A 25,973-nucleotide genomic window follows, 5' to 3' on the forward strand; every position below is an offset into this window, starting at 1 on the left:
AATATTCACTGGCTGTCATGTTGGGCTCAGGTTTTTAATTGACAGTGTTGATGTATTCTCTAATTGAACTCTTCTTGAGATGCTGCTCTTTCAGTTTTGGTAAACTCAAAACTTTTGCTCATATAATGATCTTTCTCTGTTCTAGTCCATGAGGGGTCTGCATGCCTGGAAAGGGGTCACAGCGCTTGAGCTGAACCTACTCAAAGTAAAAACAACAGAGCAATTCCAACAAAATACCCATGAATTCAGTACAAAAGAACAGGTTTTTTTCATTTTTATTGAACCACCTGATCAGTTCAGTCAAAAAGGTCAATCTGTTATATTGTAATAGATTCAGCCTTAGAGAAAAGCTTTTAGGACAAAGATTTTCACGGGGGAAAATAGTAAAGAAATAAAAAAGCAAATTTCTTCTGAACTACCATCTACTTAATCATGAGTAAATTATAAATTGGGTGGAATGTGTGTGTGCCAATTGAATGGAATCTCGAGTAGAGATTCTGTTTGATGGAGTTGATCTCTTTTGTGAGACCATCGAAAGTCATCCACACATGCTCCTCTGCTTGCATATGGCAGCATATTCCCACAAGATAAGAGGATGAATCCCCTGAATTCGCTGCTATTCCACAGGAAACATATCCCAAGTGGGGATATGTCCATCCCCACTTACTTGAACTTTCCTCAGTATCATCTTCTTTTTCCTCCACTTGGATTTGCACTGTCGAAGAAAGAAAAAATATAGCAATTCTTTAAATGATGGTACAATTGTTAATAACTGGTTTTTACTGTTATTATTTTCATTGTAAAGTTTTTTGTGCAGTTAATAAATTTTTTCAATAAACTTGTCAAAATAAGCATTGTTTATTAAAGATATACAGCTACAATATCTTATACAGTGCTGTGCAAGGACTTCTCTGTTTCATCGTCTTCAACAATTTGCAAAACATATCAATCATAAACCTGTCAACTCAATTCAAAATAACTTCAACCAAAATAAATTCTGTACTGCAATAAGCAGACTTAGGGTGTGTTGGGTCATTTCATTCTATGGTAAAAGGAATTGTTGGCAAAGCTATATCCACATGCACGGTTTGTGCACTTGGTTATTATAAATAATAAAGTTATTAAAATAGACAATATTTCATTATGACCAGGTACCCAGTGTCAAAGAATCTTTCAAAAATGCTTAAAACCTGATATTTCCTATTTCAATTATTTCTATAGGTATTATATGCAGACAGCTTAAATTTTCCCATATATGATTTACCTTGACTATGTGGAGACAGGTGATTCTACAGTTCTTTCCAAGACAAAGAACACTTCTTCTGTCTATTCCTCACCTCATCCTCAGCATCTTGTTTTTAGATTTGCTCCATTTTTATAAAGGCATATAAAGGTTTTATAAAATTTTAATGGTACAGTAAAATATAGGAAAATATATTAATTGGCAGATTTTTTCCCCTTGTCAACTACTGTCCATTCATCACAGGTTGAGTCAGCCAGAGACAAAGATCTGCAAATTGCCATGGTAAAAATTACAGTAGACTATTTCTTTAAACCATGAGTCTAGTAACTCATTTAAAATATTAATTTACATATTTTTATTTAAGGTGGATGGGCATAAGTCCAAAAAAGCAAAGATAACAAACGATGTTGCTGTGAACAGAGGAAACAACCTCTGGTTTTGTTTCTGCTCAGCACTGTCAAAATTTATTATTCAGAACTTGACAGGCATATTGAAAAGGCAGCACATTCAGAGTTTAAATTCCATTCACAAAGAAGATTATTGTAAAAGCACTTTTTGCCTTTAAACAGCATCTGCGTAAAAATTTTTAGGATATGCACTCAACATCAGCCATAGAATATGAAAATAAGTGTTCTTTTGTTCGGAGTGGACATATGCCTTCTGTCACCGGTTGTAAGTGGATCTGCACAGGACAAAGGTCTTTATGTCACTACTGAGAGTTCGCAATAGTGAAGGCAGACACTTCTCAGAAGATATTTTACATTCAACAATAGGCCATGGTCTTTATTTGCAATTAATGCTGCCACCAAGTTTCTTCAGCCAAAGAAGAATTCACTTAGGAAGACATCTTAATGATATAAGATTAGCCTTAGAGCAAGGTCTGATCAGCGTGCATAATATAGAAACAGCTGAGGACAAATAGCAAAGTCTGACACACAGCCTCTTTTGCACCATGCATAGCCAAAGCAAAAATTCACATAAAATGCTATAATGCTTTGTAATAATCAACTCACTAGACATGATTAAATAAAGTTAAATAATGAAATGGAGGAAAATACTAAACAAACAGAAATACAAGCAAATCTTTAGGAAGGATCATATATTAAACAAAAGCAGCAGAATGAAATGTCCCAAGCCAAGGAGATGAGCAAGAAATCAATTTCCTCTGACAACCAGGGGAGAGAAAAAGCAGGGCTGGAGTCATAGGTCATCTTTTCAGGCACAGGAAGGATAGTTATAAATGGCCATTAAATAAAACCTAAAAATCCATAAGGGGAGATAGCCCTGTGGTTGCAAGTAAAGAAGAAAAAAGAGCTTTGGTTTCCGAGTGATGTAATGGAGAGTATTGCAGAAATAGCCCCTTCACTCCTCTTCAGGTGACCTTCCAACAGTGATACTCATCTGTGCATTATCATCTGCACATTTTCAGTAGGTGCCTTCTTTATTCAACAGCGTTCCTTTTGTCTGGCAGCTGAGTCAGGGGCCATGGAACAGTTGTTTTTACAGTTACTGTGATCATAATTGGTTTATTATTGATTCAAAGCCTCAGCAAAGGCATCATCAGCATCAAGAACTAAACAGCAGCACCCTGACCAGGAAACTGAAGACTCCATCAAGAGCCTCAGACCAAGCTTAATTTTAATGGAACACTATTTGGTCTGAAAAGCAACTGTCAGTGCTGATCTGCATCTCCTGCAACTCAAAGCGATGCTGAAGAACCAAGCTAAGAAGCCCCTCCCAGACAAAAGCCTGTGCAAAAGAATAACTCAGAACACTTAAATGGGAGTTACAGACTGTCTTTCCCTTCTCAGACAATTTTCGGCACGGCCTATTGCCATCCCTTCTCTCAGCAGTCCTTAGTAGCTTGCTCCCAGTCATATGACCCCCCTCATGTTCTGGATGCTTCCCAAAGCCTATTGATTATGTACTTTAAAAATAACCTCTCTCCTGGGGAGTGATGGGAGGACAGTGAAGCGGGGGGAGTGGTTTCCTGTCTAAATGTTGAAGGCAACAAGCAAAACTGCACTGAAGTACGCTTATTTAAGACAGGAATATGCAAAAGGAGCAGATGAACTCCTAGGCAACCCAGATCCTCATTTCATGCAAATAGACACAGTAATTAAAAACAGTAAAAGGAAACAACAGCAAAATGTCACATTTCAGAGGCATTGGAATCGTTCAGAAAAGTGGATGTTGTTCCAGGCTTTCTTTCTCAATCTATAGTACTGAAAGTATTTTATGGTACTTCAGTATCAGAGTGGCCCAGTGGCAGGAAGAGTTTAATGATATTGCCTGTTCCTCTAGTTTTTGAAGGGATTATTGTAGCACCAGGTCATTACTTTGGAAACTGAAAATTCATTTATTCAATTAGCATTTATTGTGCATTTACAAGGGTCTACAGAGCAAAGTGCTCTGGAGTAGGAGTTTGTAAACTGTAGAAGGAAACAACCGTCCTTAAGGAGTCTCGCTATTTGATGCAAAAGAATGACTTTATAACTCATACCTAAACTCAAGTTTACTTGGGTTATACCAGCAATGTACTAATTATGTTTATTAGCAACGTACTAGTGTGTTTCTTTTTAGGGTTCCTTTGTGTGTGAGGAAATGTCAACATCATCTCCTCGCATATAAAATGGGGTACATTTCCAGGGAATGTAGCCAATATTTTATAATAACTATAAATGGAGTATAACCTTTTAAAAAATGGAAAAATGAAAAATGATGTGAAAATTTATATACAATAAGGGGAAGTAAACTAACTTTGATATTTTAAAAAAGGCACTGCCATTATCAAAACTGTGCATATACACACACTTTCATGTTCTCTTGTGAAACGGTAGAAACTGCTCATTAATTAAATTTGAATTGTATTACCTAAGAAAAAATAAATAAAAAATAAATGAGGTACCTTTCACCTCAGAATAAACTGTCCTGAGACAGATATTAATCTATGCCATAACAAGCACATTTCCAAATCTTAGCTGAAGAACCCATGTCATCAGTATGTGGTATAATGTGGAATATGGGAGGAAGAGAAGAATCAAGGACAATCCCAAGGTTTTTGGCCTGGGCAGCAGCGGGTGGGGTTTCAAGAAAAGGAGATAGGAGGCTCTAGGGAGAATAGCTTAGGTAGGAACAGTTGAAGTTCAGGAGTTTAATTTGAATAGATGGAGTCACCAAACCATATTGAAGTATCATTTCCCCTGTAGAGAATGGCACAGCACTGGGCTTCCATTCATTTATGAAAACACTATTATTGGTGGGTGTTAAGTAAGGAACACAAGCCACTCTCTGTGAAAGTGAACAAAAATGATGGAATGTGATTCTTCTTCCTCTCAAATATCTACCCAGGACATAAAATCTGATTCAGTTTAAATCAGCAGCTCCTTTTAGTTTTGCTACTTTTAGGTCAGATAAGAAGATATTCATGACATTTGTTTATAACAATCCCAAGTCCTTCAAATGATGGAATTGAGCATGATATTTTGGAAGCCAATGAGTAAAAAGAATAATTATTTAGCTCTTATATCAATCAAATACCTTAATGAACCTGTAAACTATAAGACATTTAAAAAATCCTCAGGAGTGGAAATAACAGAATGAGATCATTACACTTAAATATAAACAAGGTATCTGGGGGAAAGGTTTAATGTGACAGACCTAGGCTGATAGTCTTTCTGCAGGTGCCAGCACCTTTCCTTAATACCATTAAAAACCTTAAAACCATAAGGTCTTCCTTAAGACCATTAAAAAAAACCATGGGGCACATATGTTCAAGAACACTCTGATGGAAACTTGTATAAAAAATGCCAAAAGGCTGGTCATATTTTCAAACATTATGATACTTTGGAGATACTAAATAGTTATTTTAAATCACTGTGGTTATAAAATTACAAAAAAGAATAATAATTTTTGTTTTTGGTAAGACTCACCAAAGAAGGAGACAGGGCAGGCAAAAAAAAAAAAAAAATAGTAGCTGTCATTCTCTAATGTTTTTCCTTTTAGATAATATTTATTTTTGAGGTTCTTTGGTCCTTAAGAAGCAGAGAATAAATAGCTGCTGATGCCTGCTTTATTAAAAACACAATATAACATATTGTAGTTGCATTGAGGAATACAGGAAGAGAATGAAGTCTGTGGAGAAACACGTTTTACTACGAGGTTCCAGAGAGACTAACAAAAAGAAAAATAGAAAATTCACTCAAAATAAAGATTCCCCTTCTATCCTTTCACAATGAAAATAAATTTTTCTTATACACATAAGAAGAGGGGAAGGGGATGCACACCGAATAGCGTGGCACTTTTTCCTTCTGTTTTTATGGTACATGAAATTAAAATTAAACAGGCTGAATGAAATGGGTAGCTGGTATGTTTCCAAATTCTACCACCCCTGAGCCACAAGAGCAAACATGAAATGATGAAGCATAGTCCTTCAAATGGTAAATTATATACAGGAGTATTTGTGAGAAACTGCAATTAGATATTTCTTGACACCACTGGTCTACGGAAAGAACAAAAACAACTCTTATTCTATGTGGTTTGGAGGGTTGACTTTTTTTAAACTACACATATTCAGTAAATAAATAGCTATTTACAAGGGCATTTAGAGCTCTCTGTGGTTACAAAAAAGTTAAGTGGTGAGTCTTTCTTTGCATTCAGATTATTTTGGGGGAAAGGACATTTCTTATTTAACCCTGTTGTCTTAATATATATTCAGAGTGTGTGCTCTCACATTGCAATTACCGCCATAAAGGGCAACCACTGTAAATAAGTGTGCTGAAATGAAAATACGTTCCCTTGTGTGAGTTTTTGTGGCTACTAACCCGATGAAAATAGTGTGCTATAAACCCTTGGCGGCTATGCTTATACATCCTTGGATTGCTTAGAACCAAAAGGAATCTTTCTGTCCCCTGCAGCATTTCTGTAATATTCCCAATCATGAAGAAGAAGGGTTGTCAGGATTCACAGGTAAACAAACTAAACAAAACAAACAAAAAAACACAAGAACTGTGAAACAACTGAAAGCAGACAATTGTCCTCAGAGCATAAAGACGCTTGAAGCAAGGCTGGCCGAACTCTGTACAGTCTTTACACATCCTTCTTAACACCAGCTTTTGTTCACAGAGAAGATGCTAATTACTTCTCATTAGCATACATTAGCAAATGTTAATGAGTGTCTTCTAAAGAACAAAAGGCAGTGGGGGCAGAGTCAGGATGAAGGCTGATTGGTGAGAGAAGTGCTGCAACAGAAGACAGAGGCAGAAAAAAAATGAGAGCAGCTTAGAACTTGGATTTGTTTTCTGAAATTTAGAACTCGTCTCTCTGACAAAATATTAATAGGAGTAAAGATGAAATAATTTAGTTTATTTTTTCTTAAAAAAAAAGAAAAAGCAAGTCATTGACTAGAAAGAATCATTCTTTTTTCTGTTCTTTAGCTGCTTAGGAACAATGACACTTTATAGGATTTGCTACTGACTAGGGATATTAGCTAACATTGTCTTCAGTTAATGAAAAGGAATTCTGAATTCTAGACGTCCTCGGGAGTTTATAAGCACTGTGACCACCTATCCACCCATGCCAATTTTTTCCTCACAGGCTCAATTTATAATATTCAGTAAGACAAAACCCTTAAGTAGTTTGTATTTACTCTGTCATTTTATTGAAATAGCTCACATAAAATGTGGTATATGTGTTGATTTATATCCTATGGGCAGCTGGTTAACATCTGAGTACTCTAGTTAGTAATCCACAATGGTAGGATGGAGATTTAACATCTGAAAGACTAGTCAGAAGCACTTCAGCTATCTCTATCTCATATTAACACTAGATGGTTTGTTAATTGGAGTAATGCTTTTTACAAGTGAATCTCATGAAATTAAATGTGCGTGTGAGAGAGAGCGAACCTAGTGGTTTGTTTCTCTGAAGAATCCTAATACAAAGAGTATCTGCCTTCAGGATCATCTTGATGAAAGTAGACAAATACTAGAAACAATAACACAAGATATAGTGGCAAGTTCCAGCACAGAAATACAAGCAAAAGATCTATTAGAGTTCATAAGAGAATGAGATTATGCTCATTAGGGAATTTTGGGATATTCGCTTTTTGTCACATTTCTTCAAATATTTCTGGAAATAGGCAGGAGACTAATCAATATAAATAAACATGTTTCACTACTTGATTCCATTTGGATTAATTCCAATTCCTTCAAGATCATGGTCATAAAGAACAAAGTTTAGGGAATTCCCTGGTGGTCCAGTGGTTAAGACTTGGACTTTCACTGCTGTGGACCCGGGTTCAATCCCTGGTTGGAGAACTAAGACCTCACAAGCTGCGCAGTGTGGCCCAAAAAAAAGAACAAAGTTTATTTCCATGACTGGCCTAGTACTGAAAAAATATGGCCTAGTCCTAAAAAAGGACTTTTGTTCATTTGGGTTCCTAAGACTATTGCATTCATATCCTAGAACTAGAAAAGACAACTCAGAACTTTCAAGTTGGCAGCTGGCTCTAGCAGAAAGAGCCTGAGTTTTTAACTCAGACAAAATCATATTTGAGTTTTGGCTCTGCCACAGTTTTATGCCATAACTTTGGATAATTTATTTAAATTCTCTATGCCTTAGAGAAAGGAAGGAATAATAACCATTATACAAGGAGAACTAAATGTAATAACAAATGCATGCATTGTACATAATATAGTGCCTGGCACATAGCAAAGGTTTTAATAATCGACAAGGATTGTTCAAATGCTTTAACACATACTTTAACACAAAATTTTGACATCTTTCACCTAAAATTCTAGTAAGACAGAAAGACACATCTACTTTGACTGTTACCTTGATATTTTGCAGTCTGCAAGTAGGAAAATTGCCACAGTATTCAGTCTGAGATTATGTTAAAGACTAATCACCAAAAGATAAAGACAAGGAATAAAATATTACCCTAAACTCTGTTTCTTGATACTCTTAGCTACCCCTCACCATGCCTGTTTATGATGCCAACCAGCGTTGAAAGTCATGCTGCCTAAGCCAATGGGCAACCTCACTAGGCAACTTTTGATTGCAGCGATTGAAGAAGCACTTGTAACACAGGTTTAAGTTGAACAAAAAGCAACTGGCATCCAGAAGACAAATTATTATGACTGTGTGGCAACAGAAAAATAGAGGTGTAGGGTGGGGAGTACTTAAGACAGTACCTGACAGTCTGCCAAGTCCACTAAAAGTTGGGATCTTGCCCCTGCTAATATATCAGTATCCTGATTATAAGTGATTTTTTGTTTTCAGTTAAAGGTAATCAATTTTATCTTGATTAAATGCCAGAAGGTTGGGAGGACAATTGTAACCATTATGTCCCACAGGGAAGGGCAATAGTTAAACGTTAAGATCTAAACCTAGTTCTATGACAGCCAGGTGGGAGGTAGGAAAGAAAGTTGATGCTGATGAAGAGGAGACCCCTTTAAAAGAGCAACAAATAAATTCAGGTGCTCATTACATTTTTAACTCCCCATTATCCCTTCCTTTTCTTTCCGTGAGATGGACTTACTTTGGTTATTGAGACAAGCCACATCCTAAATCCAGAAAGCAGGACCTGACTACATGAGGCTCAGTTTCCTAATCCAATATAGTACATTCTTCAGGCAGTTGAAGGTAGGACTAAAGCTCTAGTGGTAACGTCAGAAGCTATTTGGCCTACGTAACGTAATCAAGTATTCCCCAAGAAACTAGTTCCTAGGTCTTACTGAGCCAGAATAGACTTTCAGCTCTTGGCTCTTGAAGGTGATCTTATCACTCAGACATTCATCAGAACTGTTCAGTTCCACATCCTGTCTCATGTGTCATGAGATGTCACTATGAATGTATGTGTGTGTATGTGTTTTTGTGTGTGTGGAAGAGAGGGAGAGAGAGAGACAGAGAGAAAGAGAATTTTAAAAGACTTAAGGAAAATTTCAGAATCCTGGATTTCTCTTCATAGCCTCTGCATTATTCTCAACCATCTACTTACAGTAAGTTAGCTCCAAGCAACAAATTGTGCCAACTGCCTGTGCTTGGTAAACTTGATTGCCCACCTTGAAGCCCAATTATCTTCAATAGCCTGATGGCTAGAAATGAGATTAGCTTATTTTTTATTCATCAGCTCAGCCTGGCAGCATTGAGAGTATGTTTTAATGGATTCCATGGTCAAAGGCCATCAGTTTTCTTCTTCACTCTGTGACACTGAGTTATGCCACTGTCTCCAAACCTCTTCTCCTGTCTCCCAATTCCTGGAGGATTTGTAGCAGGGAGAGGCCTAGGCAGTGCTTTCTAAAACTTTAGTGTGCATCAGAAATCACCTGGAGAGCTTATGAAAACACAGGTTCCTGGGCCTCATCCACAAAGATTCTGATTCAGTAGGTGGCCCCAATAATTGGCTTTTCTAAAAAGCTTCCAGGTGATGTTAATCATATTGCTAGTTTTCAAACCATGCTTTGGGAACCACTACTTTGAGGCATCCTGAGGGAATGGGGAAAGTTAATACGCGCCTGCCATCTTCTTTTAGGAACCATAACTCTCATGACCTAGAAACTTTCTTTTTTTGATTGTCCACCATTATGCCAATACACTGTCTTAATTACTATAGCTTCATAATGAACCATGAGGGCAAATATGTCTTCCAAGTTTCTTCTTCTTTTACAAAGATGTTTAGCCTCTTCTAGGTTCTTTGCATTTCTATATACATTTTAGAATCAGCTTGTCTATTTATGCAAAAAAATTGTAAAAGCCAACTAAGATATTGATTGGAATTGTGTTGAATCTACAGATCAGTTTGGGGAGAATTGATAACAATATTGAATCTTCAATCCACAAATGAGTATATCCATTTATTTAGATCCTCTTTAATTCCTTTCAGCAATGTTTTGTAATTTTCAGTGTTCAGGTCTTGCACCACTTTGATCAGATTTGTTTCTAAGCACTTTGTAATTTTTTTCTGATTGTAAGTGATATTTGTAAAATTTCTGTTTCTGATTGTTGTTTTTATACATTGGTCTGTGGTTTTCTTAGAATGTCTGTCTGATTCCTTGAATATTTGAAAGAATTCTCCAGGGAAGCAATTAGAACTTGATATATTCTTGTGGGGCAGTTTTAAACAATAAATTCAATTTCTATTCAGGTTATCTATTTCTTCTTGAGTGAGCTTTAGTAGGCTATCATACAAGTAATTTGTACAATTTACTTAAGTTGTCAAATTTATTGTCATGCGTTGTTCATAATATTGCCTTATTATTCTTCATTATCTATAGAATTTGTAGTGATATCTCCTCCCTCATTTCTGTCTTCTGTTACTAGGTGAATAACTGTTTAATTAAAATTATTTCCTCTTGATAAATTCCTGATTAGTCTGGCCAGTGGTTTATCAATTTTGTTGATCTTCTCAAAGAACAAGTTTTTGGTGTCATTTTCTCTATTGTTTTTGTTTTCTACTGATTTCAGCTTTATTACCTATTTTCTTCTGCTTATTTTGAGTTTTATTTACTCTTCTTTTCTTTTTGGTTTCTTAAAGTAGAAACTAGGATTACTGATTTGAGACCTTTCCTTTTTGCTAATCTAGGTGTATAATACTACAAATTTTCTTTTAAATACTGTTTTAGCTGCTTCTCAAAAATTTTGAAATGCTATGTGTTTATTTTAATTCAGTTCAAAACACTTTCTAATTTCTCTTCTGATTTATTATTTGACCCAAGGATTATTCAGAAGTGTGATATTTACTTTCCAAATTTGGGGGGATTTTCCAGGTATATTTTGCTATTGATTTCTAATTTAATTTCACTATAGTCAGCGAATATACTCTGTATAATCTGAATCTCTTCAAACATATTGAGATTTATTTTATGACCTAGAATATGGCATATCTTGCTAGATGTTTTATATGCCTTTGAAAAGAGTGTGTATTCTGTTTTTCTTAGGTGGAGTTATATAAATTTCAATTAGTTCAACATGGTTGATAGTGTTGTGGAGGTCTTCTATATGCTTATTAATTTTTTTGCTTGTTCTATCAATTATTACAAAAAAGGGTGCTGAAATCTGACTATAATAATGAATTTGCCTATTTTTCCTTGCAGTTCTATCAGTATTTGCTTTATGTATTTTGAAGTTCTGTTATTAGGTATATAAATGTTTAAATTTGTCATTTCCTCTTGATAAATTTACCCCTATCTGTATGAAATGGCATTCTTTATTCCTGGTAATATTCTTTGTTCTGAAATAGAACTCAACCAATATTAACATGGTCACTCCAGCTTTCTTTTGATTAGTTTCATATGACTTTTTTTTTTCCATCCTTTTTACTGTTAACCTATTTGTATCTTTATACTGAAAGTGAGTTTCTCATAGACAACATATAGTTGAATCTTGATTTTTGAATCTAATCTGACAGTTTCTAACTGGTAATTTGGGTATTTAGACCATTTACATTTAATGTGCACATCTACATAATTGGGCTTAAATCTATCCTCTCGCTATTTAATTTTTGTTTGTCCCATCTCTTTGTTTTTGCTTTCCTCTTTTCAGCCTTCTTTTGGATGAACTGACTTTCCCAATGATTCTACTTTACTGTCTCTTTGGCTTACTATCTATACTCTTTCTGATGCTATATTAAGTGGTTGATTTAGGGTAAAGTGGTACTTAATAATAGTCTATCTTCAAGTGATATACCATTTCATGTATAGTGTAAAACCTTACACCAGTATGTTTCCATTTCTTCCCTTCCAGACTTTGTGCTACTATTGTCATACATATTTTCAAGTTCACTAATCTTTTCTTTTGCAATATCTAATCTGATGTTAATCCCACGCAGCATATGCTTCATCTCAGACACTGTAGTTTTTATCTGTAGAAGTTTAATTTTATCTTTTTAATTTCATCTATGCTGCTACTTAATTTTCCCATTAGCCTCTTGAATGTGTGTAACATAGTTATAATAACTGTTTGTCTACTAATTATATCATCTGTGTCATTTATGGGGCAATTATGTTTATTTTTCTTATAATTATGTGTATTTTTATGCTTCTTTGTATTCATGATAATATTTGATTACATAATAGATATTATAAAATTTTCCTTATTGGGGTGTTAAATATTTTTATATTCCTATAAATATTCTTCACTTCTGTTCTGGTATGCATTTAAGTTATTTCAAAACAGTTTTATCCTTTAGAGTCTCACTTTTAAGCTGTTAGGTGGGACTAGAACAACATTTGGTCTAGCGCAAAATTTTTCCCTATTGCTGAGGAGAAACGTTTCTGAGTACTCTACCTGGTATCGCATGAATTCTGAGGTTTTAATATTCTTGCTGGTGGAAAGAGGAACTATTCCCAGACCTGTGCAGGCTCTAGTGATTGCTCCCTCTAATCCTTTTGGGGGTTCTTTCCCCAACCACTTGCATGCATGGATCATTATTCAGTTGAAGAGTCAGTAGGAACAGTGCAGATCTCCAGAACTCTCTCTCTCTTTCTGTCCAGATTTCTCTTCTCTGGGAGTCTTCCCTGTGAATTTTAGCTGCCTTAGTCTCCCTGGGCTCTAAGCTGTATCTCCTCAACTCAGAGAGCTCATTAGTCTCTGTTTATATTCTCACCTCCCTGCACCGTGGCCAGGAGACTCTCTCTAAACAGTCAGCTGGGGCAATCATGAGTTCACCTCATTTGTTTTCCACCTCTTAGAGGTCTCTGTCCTTTGTTGTCTGAGGTGAAATGTCTTGAAAACTGTTGTTTCATATATTTTGTCCATTTTTTGTTTCAGAAAGGAGAGTAAATTCAGTATCTGTACTCCATCTTGACCAAATGAGAAATCTATTCATGCTAAATGTTCTAGAATTCTGTAAGTTGATTTCTTTTCTTCCAGTTACATGGGGGGAAAAAAACAAAAAAATGAAAAAGCAAAAACAGAAAAACATGAGTCAAGAGCCTTGGCTGCCTCCCATGTCTTTCTTTTTTGTTTCATATTCAATCACCTCAAGTTGATTCCATATGGAATTACCAGTTTTGAATGGTCACATAAATTAACTATGCATCTGTTAACTAGAAATAATATTTATAAGTATTTTAATGACATTCAGAAATGTTTATGACATATCATGTAAAAAGATTATAAAAATTCAGTATATTACAGAATATAAGTGATCTGAAATAAATGCCTTATGCAAAAAGGGGGTGGAGGCTGAGATGAAATATGCCAAAATGTTAGCAGCCATATCTGGATGATGAGATTGTGAGAAGTCAGTTTCTTCTTCTTTAGACATTTTCTGTATTTCCAAATTATTAAGGTAAATGAATACTTACTTTTACTTTATTTATTTATTTATTTATTTATTTATTTACTTTATTTACTTTTAAAAATACTTTAAAAAGCAAAGCTGTGTTCTGTTTTTTATGTTTTTTTATTTTAAGACTGAGATTTAGGGAGACAAAAAAATGGGGGAAATTTTTGGAAAAAAAAAGCTACATAAAGTAAGAGGTTACTGCTTCACTATGTCTCCTAGACTCTCATGCACACTCTTACTTGCTTGACCCTTGCAGTTATAAAACATACCCCTGTGTCCCTGTAAAGAAGGCCTAGATTATAAAACATCATGAAAAAACAGGAATAAAGCAGCCAGAACTTAGCCAACAACGTTAGGAGGAAAGAGTCAACTCATAAAATGTTTAGTGCTTTCTTCAGTAGTGGCTAAAATGTTCCACCTTGCAATGGAGCTCAGAAAAATGTCTCTGAGACATTCTGGAAGTTTAAGGAGAAGTGATGAGAGAGAGTTTCAGTTAATTAACTCTACTTTCCTTTGGTTACCAAATTAAGAGACCTCAGCTGACTATTTCATTCTTAAGTCAGGTACCTGCCATCATCCTCACTTTACAGAGAAGAGAACAGTAGTGAAATGTCCAGATAATTCATCCATTAATTCACTCAATGAACAAGAATACAACAACTGTCTATGGAGACAAAGTACTAGGAAGGACTTTGTAGCTTAGCTGAAGGAACTGTCTCATTCTTAGAATCAGGCAGACCTGAGTTCAAAACCTAGCTCTGCCACTTCAAAAAGCATGACCACAGGCCACATCAGCTTTCATTTCAACAAATTGTAAAAACAAATAATTTCATAGTAGTGTTGTGATAATTAAATAAGTAAAATGTATGTGGCAGTGTCTGGTATACAGAAGACACTCAACTCTATATTAATCTAATGAAATCTGGGGAATCATAAAGTAAATAAGATATTTTTCTTTCATTTCAGGAAGTGCAGTCTAGCTAGAAGACAGGCTATGCACAAATAAAATAGTTGGTGTAAGGTGGAATGTAAGTAAGTACCCTGATACTTAATGTCAAAAATAGGAGCTAAGAAAGAGGAAACATCCCAGGGAACTGAAATGGTCAGAGCAAGGTACATAAAAGAGGTAGACTCACACTGAGTCTCCAGATGTAAAGAGATGGGAAATCACTCCCATCCTAACAAGAAAAAGCTTAACAAACTGAAAATCAACAACTCTTCTAAGATCTGTCAGAGAATCGAGGTCACAGGGCAAACCGTTGTTCCCCCCAAATTAGAGACAGAGACAGGCAAATACAGAGAACTGCAACTTACCAGAGCAAAACCCTACAAGCAGAAACCCCTGTGGGAACTGTTAACTGGGTAGAAAATTCTACACATAATTGACAAATTGGTGAATGCTCCCTGTGAACAATTCTGAGAGTTAAACTGAATCTCTAAAAAAGAATTAGAATTGGTAGAGAGGGAGTTACAGCCCCGGTGAAGTAAACAGAGGATGGGGGATGGAATTTATAACAATAGGTGCTGCTACCTGTAAAAAATGAATAAATAGAAACCTCAGTTAAATAGAGTTGGGAGACCAGAACGGGGAGCTCTCACACCCTGTGACCAAAACAGAGCACAACAGGAAGAAGACAGATTCCTTTCCTAGCACAGACTCAGCCAGTGAAAAGCCATGGACTCTTGGCTTACTAAAGCCCTTTCAATTTCCTTTCCTATTTTGTTTTTAATAATTTTTATTGGAGCATAGTTGACTTATAATGTTGTGTTAGTTTCAGGTACACAGCAAAGTGAATCAGTTATACATATACATATATCCACTCTTTTTTAGATTCTTTTCCCATATAGGTCATTACAGAGTATTGCATAGAGTTCCCTGTGCTATACAGTAGATCCTTATTAGTTATCTATTATATATACAGTAGTGTACATATCTCAATCCCAATCTCCCAGTTTATCCCTCCCTCCTCTCCTCTCTAAAAAAGCATTCTCCTTCCCTTCCATGCAGGGACTTGTACATGGCTCACCATGGTTGCATACCCCTAATTGCAATTCTCTGCTGATCCCCAATAAACCCATCTTTCCTGGAGAAATATCTGGCAGTCTGTTTCAACTCAACATACCTGACTATATTACTGCTAAGCAATTGAAAAATCACAGGGATTAAAAATGTCCAGAGTCCACAGAGAAACCCAGTGGTGGTTGTGTTATTGTCCCAATTTTTAAACAGATTAAGTGGGTAAGTCCATTTATATATAGTGGGTTGTATATATGCTTGCCTTTATTCCCAGGATCTAACTACACATGGTAGTGAAGAAATTTTAAAAGGTACTAACCCACAAGACAAAGGGAAAGAAAGAATATCAGCAGATGAGCGATCTCTACAACATTTCGAAAATGAGAAAACAGAGAAGTCTGGTGTATCCAAGCAAAGGAGTGCAGTGCATGTGCATTTTTATAGTGAATGTGCAGCAACTAACAGGAAGAAAGCTGACTTACACTGCAGAATACAAGGGATTAGACCTCAGAGGCTGGAGGAAGAACATAGAGTAGAAAAGTGCCCTAACTTGAAAGTCAACACGGGAAATTTTCTTTGCCATGCCACCTCACTGAGGTTGCAAGAGCAACTAGACAGATGGAGAAATCAAAAACTGCCAGGTATCACTAGTTCTCCTACCCTGCTTTAGTTTTCTTCATAGCACTGTAGCACCTGACATTATGTTATCTAGCTATTTGCTAACTGAGCCACTGTTCATTTTCTCCACAAGCAGTAAGCTCCAGGAAGGCAGGACCAACCTTTGTTGGTCTTCTTCAACTCTTTCTCCTTGGTGCCTGGCAAATTGTAGCACTCAGTAAATATTTGTAGCATGAACGAGTGAGTGAATAAATGAATGAATGAACCAATCCACCAATGAACAATAGGGATATAACCCAGTAACTTCCTTCCAGTCTCAGACTTACCACATTTCCCCCTGAGTCTTGCTTGGGGCCTTTCCTATACCCTTCCAAGAGGAAGAAAGATCATGAGCCAAGTCTCAGGAAGGAGGAGACACTGGCCATGGAGGGAAGAGAGAAGAGCTCTGCCCAAATAGATCAGGACTGCTTCTTTAGGGCTCTTCCCTAACTTCCTTAGAAAAGATCCTGTGTTTTCCTTAACTCTATCTCTCGTGCCTCTCAATATCAAAGCACTTTTTAAAGTAGCTATTGTAAATTTTTCCTCTCGAAATTTTTGATATTTTAATTTCCTGTCTTCTCACTACAGCATTTGTGCAGTCCAGCAGCTCTGCTCCTCATATAACCCCAGCCTCTGCCATGCAAGGGAAATGTAACTTCAGGGGGATGGAGAGGAACCACGGCAGGGAACTGCAGGCTGTGTTCCCACTTCTGCACACCATTATACAGACCATTCCATTCCTCTTCACAGAGAAAGCAAATGTCTCTTTCTCATGAGTGGGACAATTTTCCCTCCTAGTGGTCAGTGCTGATAGCTCACAAACACCTAGCACCCTCACCTACAGCTACACATAGACAAGGAGAAGTTTAGAGGTGAACAGATTTTTTTAGATGAACCAAATGATTGAAAGTCTATTAGATTAATCTCAAAGTCTATAAACTAAGGTGGCATCATGGTGCCAAAGGTAACATTCAGGTATCCTGACCCACAGCCTGAGTCACCAGCTGCCAGACTCGTGGATTCCAAAGAGGAGCTTGCAGTGGTTTATTTCAGTTCGCAGGTGCTTCCACCCAACCCCTCCCAGGTCATTGAATGCAGCGTTAAAGCGCCCTGGATGTGATATTCTATGTGTGAATATCTTTGCACCACCTTCTATAACAACCTATCTAAATAAGTCACCAGGTCTAAAAATAGACCTACTACCTTAAGTTCTGCCTTTGATGCCATATAACCTACCAAGGAAAATAGTATCGGAGGCCAACCTCCTTTTCTAACACCCCCTGCAAGCAGGAGCTAAGAACAAGGAGTGGGGTCCTAGAGTACACTCATGTCTTCTTACACCTACCTGAAAGTGGGTCTCAGGAGGTGTCTTATAAAGCATAGGATCACTCTACTTACTATCCATGTACCTGTTCATAGTACAGCCAACCGATCACTCGATAAATATTTACTAAGTCTTACTATTCTTGTGGCAGTAGAAGATACATGGTATTAAGAGTCAGCCATGCCCCTGCTTTCCCATATCTTCCAGTGTAATCAGTGATATGATACATTCTGAAATTTCTGGAAGAGTCCTGATTACAAATATTTTGCTAGCCATGACATATTGTTGCAGAATTTTCTATATTTCTTTATTTTAAAAAAGTAACACATTTTTTAATATATAGCCTATTAAATGAGCACACTTTCATATTATTAGAACAAAAGAAAACAAAACCTTTGAGTGTTATTAAACATCAAAACATAAAAGATGAGATCTGACACATGCAAAAGCTTTCTAAAGAGATAGAATGGCTCCCAGGGCATAATAAGTAGCCAAAGTAATGTTATTGATGCACTTGAAAAACAAAAGCAGTCAGAAGAGAGGAACTGGTCAGAAAAAGAGGCACAGAAAGTGGGAAGCCAAAAAGGAAGTGATGTTAGTGCTTATTAAGCATTATCAAGTGGGAAGAGACCCATATTCTGGAGAAGACAAGCCATTCTAATGTTTATGTTCTTTGTTTTTGTTTTGTTGTCCTGCCGGCAAAACTGGAATGTTCCATCAGACCTGGCTGAAATATCCCTCAAGTGTTTCAACCTATCCTGGCGCTGAGCATGGGCTCTCCAAGCAACATTTGCATTATAATCTGGTTCCCCATGTAGATTTTCTTTAGGGTAATAATGGCTGGCCAGCAAACATTAACCGTCAGTGAGTTTAGCAGCAAGCCAATTGACTCACCTTGTCCTTGAACTTTTTCAACCTAAGAAAATAAAATTAATTTCATAAGTTTGTAAAATATACATATATATATATATATATATATATATATATATATATATATATGAAGTGCACAAATTGGAAAAAAATGATCTGGCTAGTGTGTCAATATTTGGTCTGGAAAAAGTGGTAACTATCCATATTAGGAACATAAATACCATCTTTACTCCAAAGCACTTGAAGAAGAGTGACATGTTAATGATGCATACTTAATGCCACAGGAAGTATGAAGAGGAAGAAATTATGTTTTACTGAAGAAATCCAGGAAAGCATCACAGAGGAGGTGGGAATCACCTGAGCCTTGAAGATGGGCAGGGTGATGATAGGAAAAGATTGAGAGGGGCTAAGGTGATTACTTCAATAAATTAACATATAGAAGTTGGAAAATGTGCTGGGCATGCAGGGAATGGAGAGTGGGTCAAATGGACTAAATATGAACTTAAAGTAAGAGTAAGTTCAAATAGCAGGAGACCCTGACATACTGGTTTGGGAAATCTAAACATCACATGGAAACAATGCAAAACCATCTAAGCTTTCTGATGAAGGATGAGACAGAATGGAATGATACTCCAGGAATTAGGCAAGGTCTGAAAAAAGATGAGCCATGGCAGAAAACTAAAAAGCACTCCTTTACCTACCAATAATTTACATTCTTGTGTAAAAATAATGTATTGATATTTTCCATCCAGATACCCAAATAAAAATCAAATGAAAGCAAGCTAAAAAGAAAAGTGGAGGACAGAGTTTAGGGTACTGGATCCTAGATCACAATGGTATTATTATAATATGGGGAAGCCACAGGAGGGCACAAATCTTTGGCCACTTCATAATTTTGACTGGAACTTGCAAGTATCTCTTGCCATTATTTTCTAAGTATTCTGTGGGAGGTTAGCATTACCAATATGTATCTATATTGAAATCTTTTATGTGGAGTCAGAGAAACTCTGGAACTATGAAAACCTGTTTGTGTATCTGGGGAGTTGAACAGAAATAGAAAGGCAGGAAAACTTCTTTTTCTTTGAATCAAAAATATTTTTTAAAGGCAGAGAGTATTGGGGGAGGAGATGCTATTGTATTAGTCACTGCCTCTCAAAAAACAGATATTTAAGAACTGAATTATTAACTTGAATGTAGTTCAGTAAGTTCAATGAAAAGGAAGTATATTTGAAGTTAGAGAATTCCATTTCACAAAATCACCATATTTTAAGGCTTGGGCTAGTTGCAAGTTTAACTTTCACATAATATTAGCCGTGGAATGAAAAAAACAAAACAAAACGAACTACTCTTGCTGGGAAGACTGTTTAAATATTCATTACCCAGGAAATGTCACGGTGGTGCATAAATGAGGGACCCATTTTCAGTTTAGACATTAAGCAGAAAGAAGATAGCATCAACATCCAGAGGGTAGGAAGGCCTCTTCAATTTACACAGTGTGTAGATAATCCCTCCCCTTCAAGGAGAAAGGACAGACATGAGGAATAGGACAGATAAACCATTAGCCTCAGGTGCAGAAAAAGACATATAGCATCATGAAGTCATTCTCAGAGTTAAAAAGCAAAGATTGTGAACTCTCTGTCATAGATAATTAAGATTTCACAATTAGAGATGCCAGGCAAGATCAGACCGGGAGCAGAATGGAGCACAGAAGGGTAGATGAGCCATACCACCCTGAAAGAAATTCCTTAGCTGTCTTGATTAAGCTTCTAACTGGTTCCCTTAAGAAAAAGAACTGGATATTTGTATCAAAATCTACTGGGTGCCCTACTAACTATAATTATAGCTCACTTCAGTAAGCATAGATTATTTAATTAAAAAGTAAATAAATGCTACCTTTAATCAGGTTCCATCAGATTTCACTTTCCAGCCCTGCCTTTCAGGTAGATCCTGTAGCTTTCTGGTAATTTACAGTTATAAAAATCACCTCACTTTGATAAGCCATACTCATTTTCTGGTATCAAGGTATTAAAATACACAGTCCAGTCTAAGACTTGGTTAATGCATTCTCCTGAGGGCCTTTTGCAACACTCCCATAGGTATGACCCCAATACTTCACTCCACAGGCAGCCTCTGTATCTGTACAATCCTCATTCCAACAAGCAACCTTCTTGGATGAAGACTCATCAAAATCACTCAACCACTGTTACTTTCCACTGTATCTATTTGGCCAAGGAAGAATATATGAATTCTTGCCTTGATAAATGATGGAAATGTAAGCTGTTTTCAATAATTCTGTGTTTGTTTTTAGAGTATAATTGCTTTACAATGTTGTGTTAGTTTCTGCCGCACAACAAAGTGAATCAGCCATACAACATGTTCCTGTTTGTGGGTACTACATATTATATACTATTAGCAGAAAATTGTCGAGGATAGAGAGTGAAAACTGGTTAGAAAGGAAGCAAGGGACAAGAAAGTTAATATTTATGGAAGACCTCCTATATATAAGTAAGCTGGACTAAAAGAGATGAAATGATTAGTTATAGTAAACAACCACCATTTTATTAGCCCAGTTACTCTGCTTTTATGGGAACTTTCCTACTACCTCCCCAACATTTTCTGTGAATTGTATCCTGACATAAACATACACACATTTATTCACCCACATGGCTGAGAAAATGGAAGCTTTAGGCACTCTTAGCCTCAGTCTTACCTGTCACGTCTACTACAAAAGAGAGAAAACCATATGCAACCGGAAAGAATGAAGCAGATTTGCAGAGGTAAAAGACAAAGAGAATTTCCTGGGTTTGCTATAGGGCTTCAGTCTCTGGTTCTAGCTGAGGCTGAGACTCAACTTCATTCTTCCTTTGGGCTCTGGGAATCCCCCCCACCAACCCCCCACTATATTTTAGCTTAGGCTAGCTAAGCTGGAATATGTTGTCTTTAACTAAATTGCCCTTAACTAACACATCCACTCAAGTTCTAAATCCTATAAGAAGTGAAGCAAGGATTCAAACCCAGGTCTGCATGATTCCAACATTTGTTCCACTCTCCACACTGCCAAGAGTTAATGATATGGTGTGGTGATAAGAGCAAGTACAGTTCTGCATAAACAGAACCGTAGCAGTCAGAACTTTAAAGTAATCATCCAGACATACCCAGAACTGATCAGACTTGTATCTACGGAATGTTTCGGCTCCACAGCTAAGGGTTGATCTGGATAAACTGAAGAATGTTCACTAGAGAGCCATAGAAGAAGATTAAATAATTGGAAATGAGAAAAAGTGCATAGTATATATATTGCCTCCACAATTCAATTGGTACTTCATATCCTGCACCCAAACATCTTTCTCGTAATGGTCTTACACTGCTTTTTAATATTTTCTATGTCTTTGTCTCATCTCCTCAAATAGGTTTTGAGCTTCTTCAAGTCAAGGATTATCTATTATACTTTTTGTTGTATTGTGTTAAATGAATTAAAATTAAAGAAGACAGCTTGTTCAAACACAAGAGAATAGAGGATAATTTAATAATAGTACTGGTAAACATGAATCTCTACATTGATGGGAACCGACTTTTTCCCATACCACAACCAGAAGAGGAGAAAGAATTCTCACATACTAATATGAGATATTTAAATTAGTGTTAGGGATAAATTTCCAAATTGAAGCAATTGTTGTAGCATGTGTCCAAGAGGAAAAGCCTTAGAGATTCAGTTTCTACATAGGGGTATTTTTTTTTGCCTAGGTCAGTTTTGGTTTGGATCCTTTGTACTGTCTCACTAAATAATGATTTATGGACTTCATGCCCCTTCTTCAAGCCTTTCCAAGACCTATGAAGACATCAGACAAGAGTGGAATTTTACCTTTTTTTCCCCATTAAAATACACTATGTGAATATACTTAGTATTTCTGAATATTGGCATATGGAACTCAAATACTAAAAATCTGTATCTTTAGTAAAAAACAGACCTGTGAGTACTACCCCAAAGTAGAAAAATATGTTTTGAAAGTATTTACCTTATATCATTTAAAAGTTATGGTAACTGAAGGAAATCCTCTAATACTCAAGCCAAAGCATACTATAAATGCAGTATTGGAATTTCTGCTTCCAGCCACAATGAAGTAATTAGGAATGCATTAACCCTCTTACCTTAAGCAACTAAACATCCAGACCAAATATATGAAACATCTCTTTTCAGACACTGCTCAACAGAAAGCTCAAAACAGTGATTCCTCAAAGAAGGAAAGCAAATGAGATGCACCCTGACATTGCCTGATCATTTTGCCTGAGGAGAGTTTCTAGGCTGCAACACAGGGAGGGGGAACCCAAACAGAGGCTTGTGGTCTCACTGAGTTAAGGAGACACGGTTCTGATTTCACACACACACACACAGACACACAGAGGCGGGGGGGATGGCGAGCTCTAGATCTGCAGACAAATCTTTTCTAACGTTGGCTGAGTACTGATGTGTGCATACATGTGTGGTAACTACCAAGGCCAGGGAAAGAACACTAGAAAGGACGGGCAGAATAGTTTCTGAAGTTCACAAGAGTCAGGAAAAGTTCGGATTTTCCAGCAGTCAGAGAGGAGAGACCTTGTAATTCAAGAAGCATTGGTTAGAGTCCTCAGAAAGTTATTGCCCAGACCAAATTAGCCCTGCTCTGAAAACACCCTAACACAGCTTAAAACCAAGTCTCAGAAGCATCCAGCTAATTTAAAGTTAATTGCATCCCAGAAAATAATCCAACAATATTTAAAGGAATACAGAAAAATCCAGGACCCAAAAACGTAAAATTTAACATTTCCAACAGTGAATTAAAAAATCACCAGGTAAGCAAAGAAGCTGGGAAAATAATGCCTCCCATCCAGAAGAACAATCAAATCAACTGATAGAAACAGATCCAGTAAAGACCAGCATGATAGAATTAGCAGAAAACAATAGTAAAACAGCTATTATAAATACAATCCACATGTTTAAGAGCATAATGAAAACAAAAAAAATTCTTTAAATACAAATCAAACTCTATAGATGAATAATACAGTATCTGAAATGTGAAATACATGGGATGGGATAAACAGTGGACTAGATGTTGATGAAGAAAAGAACACCAAACTTGAAGACATCAATTTTATTCAAAATGAAACATAGAAGGAAAATAAGATTAAAAAATGAAAAGAACATTTGTGACTATGAGATGATGGTAAACAGTCTAAAATATATGTAACTGGAGGGAGAATCAGAAAAAAGTGAGGAAATAATGACCAAATTGTTTTAAATTTGATGGCAACTATAAACCAAATATCCAAAAATGTCAGCAAATTCCAAACAGAAAAAGAGATTAATAAAACTATACAAGGGCAGAGCATAAACAAATTGCTAAAATGAACACCGGTAATGGGAACATCTTAAAAATAGACAAAGAAAAATGACATAAAGACAAGAATGATCACAGACTTCTCATCAGAAACTATGAAAGACAGAAACCTTTAAACACTAAAAGGAAAAATACCTAACAAACTAGAATTCTATTTCCATTGAAAATACCCTTCAAAAACTAAGGTAAAGACTCTTTCAAACAAAAGTTGAGAGAATTCATTGCCAATAGGCCTGTTTTACAAAAAATATTAAAGGAAGTTATTCATGCAAAAGGAAAATGATAGCAGATAGAAATTTGGATCCAAAATATGGAAGAAAAATCACTGGAAATGGTAAATATATTGATAAATATGAAAAATTTTTTCTTATTTTTCAAAATTTCTTTTAAAGATAACTGAGTGTTTAAAGCAAAAATAATAATGATAGATTGTGGAGTTTATAATATATGTGGAAGTAAAATATACAAAAACAATAACATGAAGTATAGGAGAGGGGAATAAAATTATACTGTAGTAATGCTCTTAAAATATATGTGAAGTGGAATACCATTATTTGAAGGTAGAATGTCATAAGTTAAAGCTGTATACTGTAAACCCACTAAAATAGAATAACAACAAAAAAAGAGCTAACATACCAATAAAAGAGGAGATAAAATGAAATAAAAAAACACTCCAAAAGAAGTTAAAAGAATAAAGAACAAAGATACATGGGTTAAAAGAAATAAAATAGCATAAAACACATTAAACTTCATTAGCCATTAGGGAAATGCAAATTAAAACCACAATAAGGTACTACTACACACTTTCCCCAAAGGCTAAAATTAAAAAGATTCACTTGCAATATCAACTTTTGGTGAGGATATAGATCACTAGCACTGTCATGTGTTGTTGGTGAAATCACAAAATTATACAGCCACTTTGGAAAGTAATTTGGCAGATTCTTATGAAATTAATCAAACACTTGCCATACAACCCAGCAATTCCAACTCATACATTCACACAAAGACACATACTCAAATGTTCATAGCAATTTTATTTATAATAGCCCCAAATTAGAAACAACTGAAATGTTCATCAACAGGTGAGTGGATAAACAAACTGTGGTACACCATACAATGGAATACTACCCAGCAATAAAAGGAACACTACTGAAATGTAAATGAATCTAGAAAGTATTATGCTAAATATAAGAAGCCAGACACAAAAGAGTAGATACTGCATGTTTCCATTTACATGAAATTCTAGAAAACGCAAGCTAATCCACAGTGACAAAAAGCAGATTAGGGGTTGCTTAGGTCTAGGGGTAGACTATATGGGAGGTGGGAGTAGAATGTGTGGATTTATGCCAAAGGGGCATACGGAACATTTGGGGGAAGTAGAAATCTTGATTGTGGTGGTCATTATGGCATGTATACATTTGTCAAAACTTGCCAAAGTGTATATTTTAAATGTGTGCAGTTTATTATGCACAAATTATACCTCTATAAGACTGTTTTTAAAAGTGGAATGAAAGAAATGGAAATAAAACAGTGCCAACATTTTATCAGTCATAGGAATACTGTCCTTAGTCATCACTAATGGGCACTTCAGACCCAGGAAGTGCTGTCGAGAAATCCTGAAAGCACAGGCCAAGCTGGAAACAAATACCTCAATGTTCCTAATTTTTAAAGAACTTGCAAAGCAATGTTTCTGGCTCTGGTTTTGTTTTGATAATTATTCAGTACTGCCCCAAACACATTAATCTACAAATTCTTTGAGAAGAACTCTGTCACATCACGTTCTTCCCAGAGCACATAAAAAGAATCAAATGAATTGTTTGTTGAATGCCAATAAGTGACCAAATGAATAAACGAATGAATGAATAAAATATATTTCTATGGAAATTAATATCCCAACACAGCTGTATATTATTTATCTCTTGTAGAAAATGCTACCTATCCATCTTTAAATATGAAAAAAGATCATTTATTTGAGCATCACAAATCTAGAATTTTGAAGAATCTGTATGAGCAGGGCTGAGTTTTATTTTTGCATTGTTGAAAAAAAATCATATGGCCAAACAATAGTATAGAAACATGGCGATGATTGCCACCTTTATTTTGTATGTTATATCAGAGTTTACAAATGGCTTTCACAAACATTAACTCATCTAAGCCATTTAGGACCACTATTTTACTAATAGGCAGTTTCTGTCTGTAAA

The 25,973-nt window shown here is 36.0% G+C and overlaps 1 protein-coding gene across 5 annotated transcripts in view; it reads right to left on the reverse strand.

Moving 5' to 3' along the window:
* TMC1 (transmembrane channel like 1) overlaps window positions 1-25,973 on the reverse strand; it is a 374,801-nt gene that overhangs the window by 99,471 nt on the left and 249,357 nt on the right. For all 5 annotated transcript variants that reach the window (XM_068553355.1, XM_068553357.1, XM_068553356.1 and 2 more), the window contains one exon: window positions 668-715. In XM_068553355.1, the coding sequence (XP_068409456.1) occupies window positions 668-715 (48 nt within the window). The remainder of the gene's footprint in view (window positions 1-667; window positions 716-25,973) is intronic.

This window comes from Eschrichtius robustus, chromosome 10 (genome assembly GCF_028021215.1).
Source record: "Eschrichtius robustus isolate mEscRob2 chromosome 10, mEscRob2.pri, whole genome shotgun sequence".
NCBI lineage: Eukaryota > Metazoa > Chordata > Mammalia > Artiodactyla > Eschrichtiidae > Eschrichtius > Eschrichtius robustus.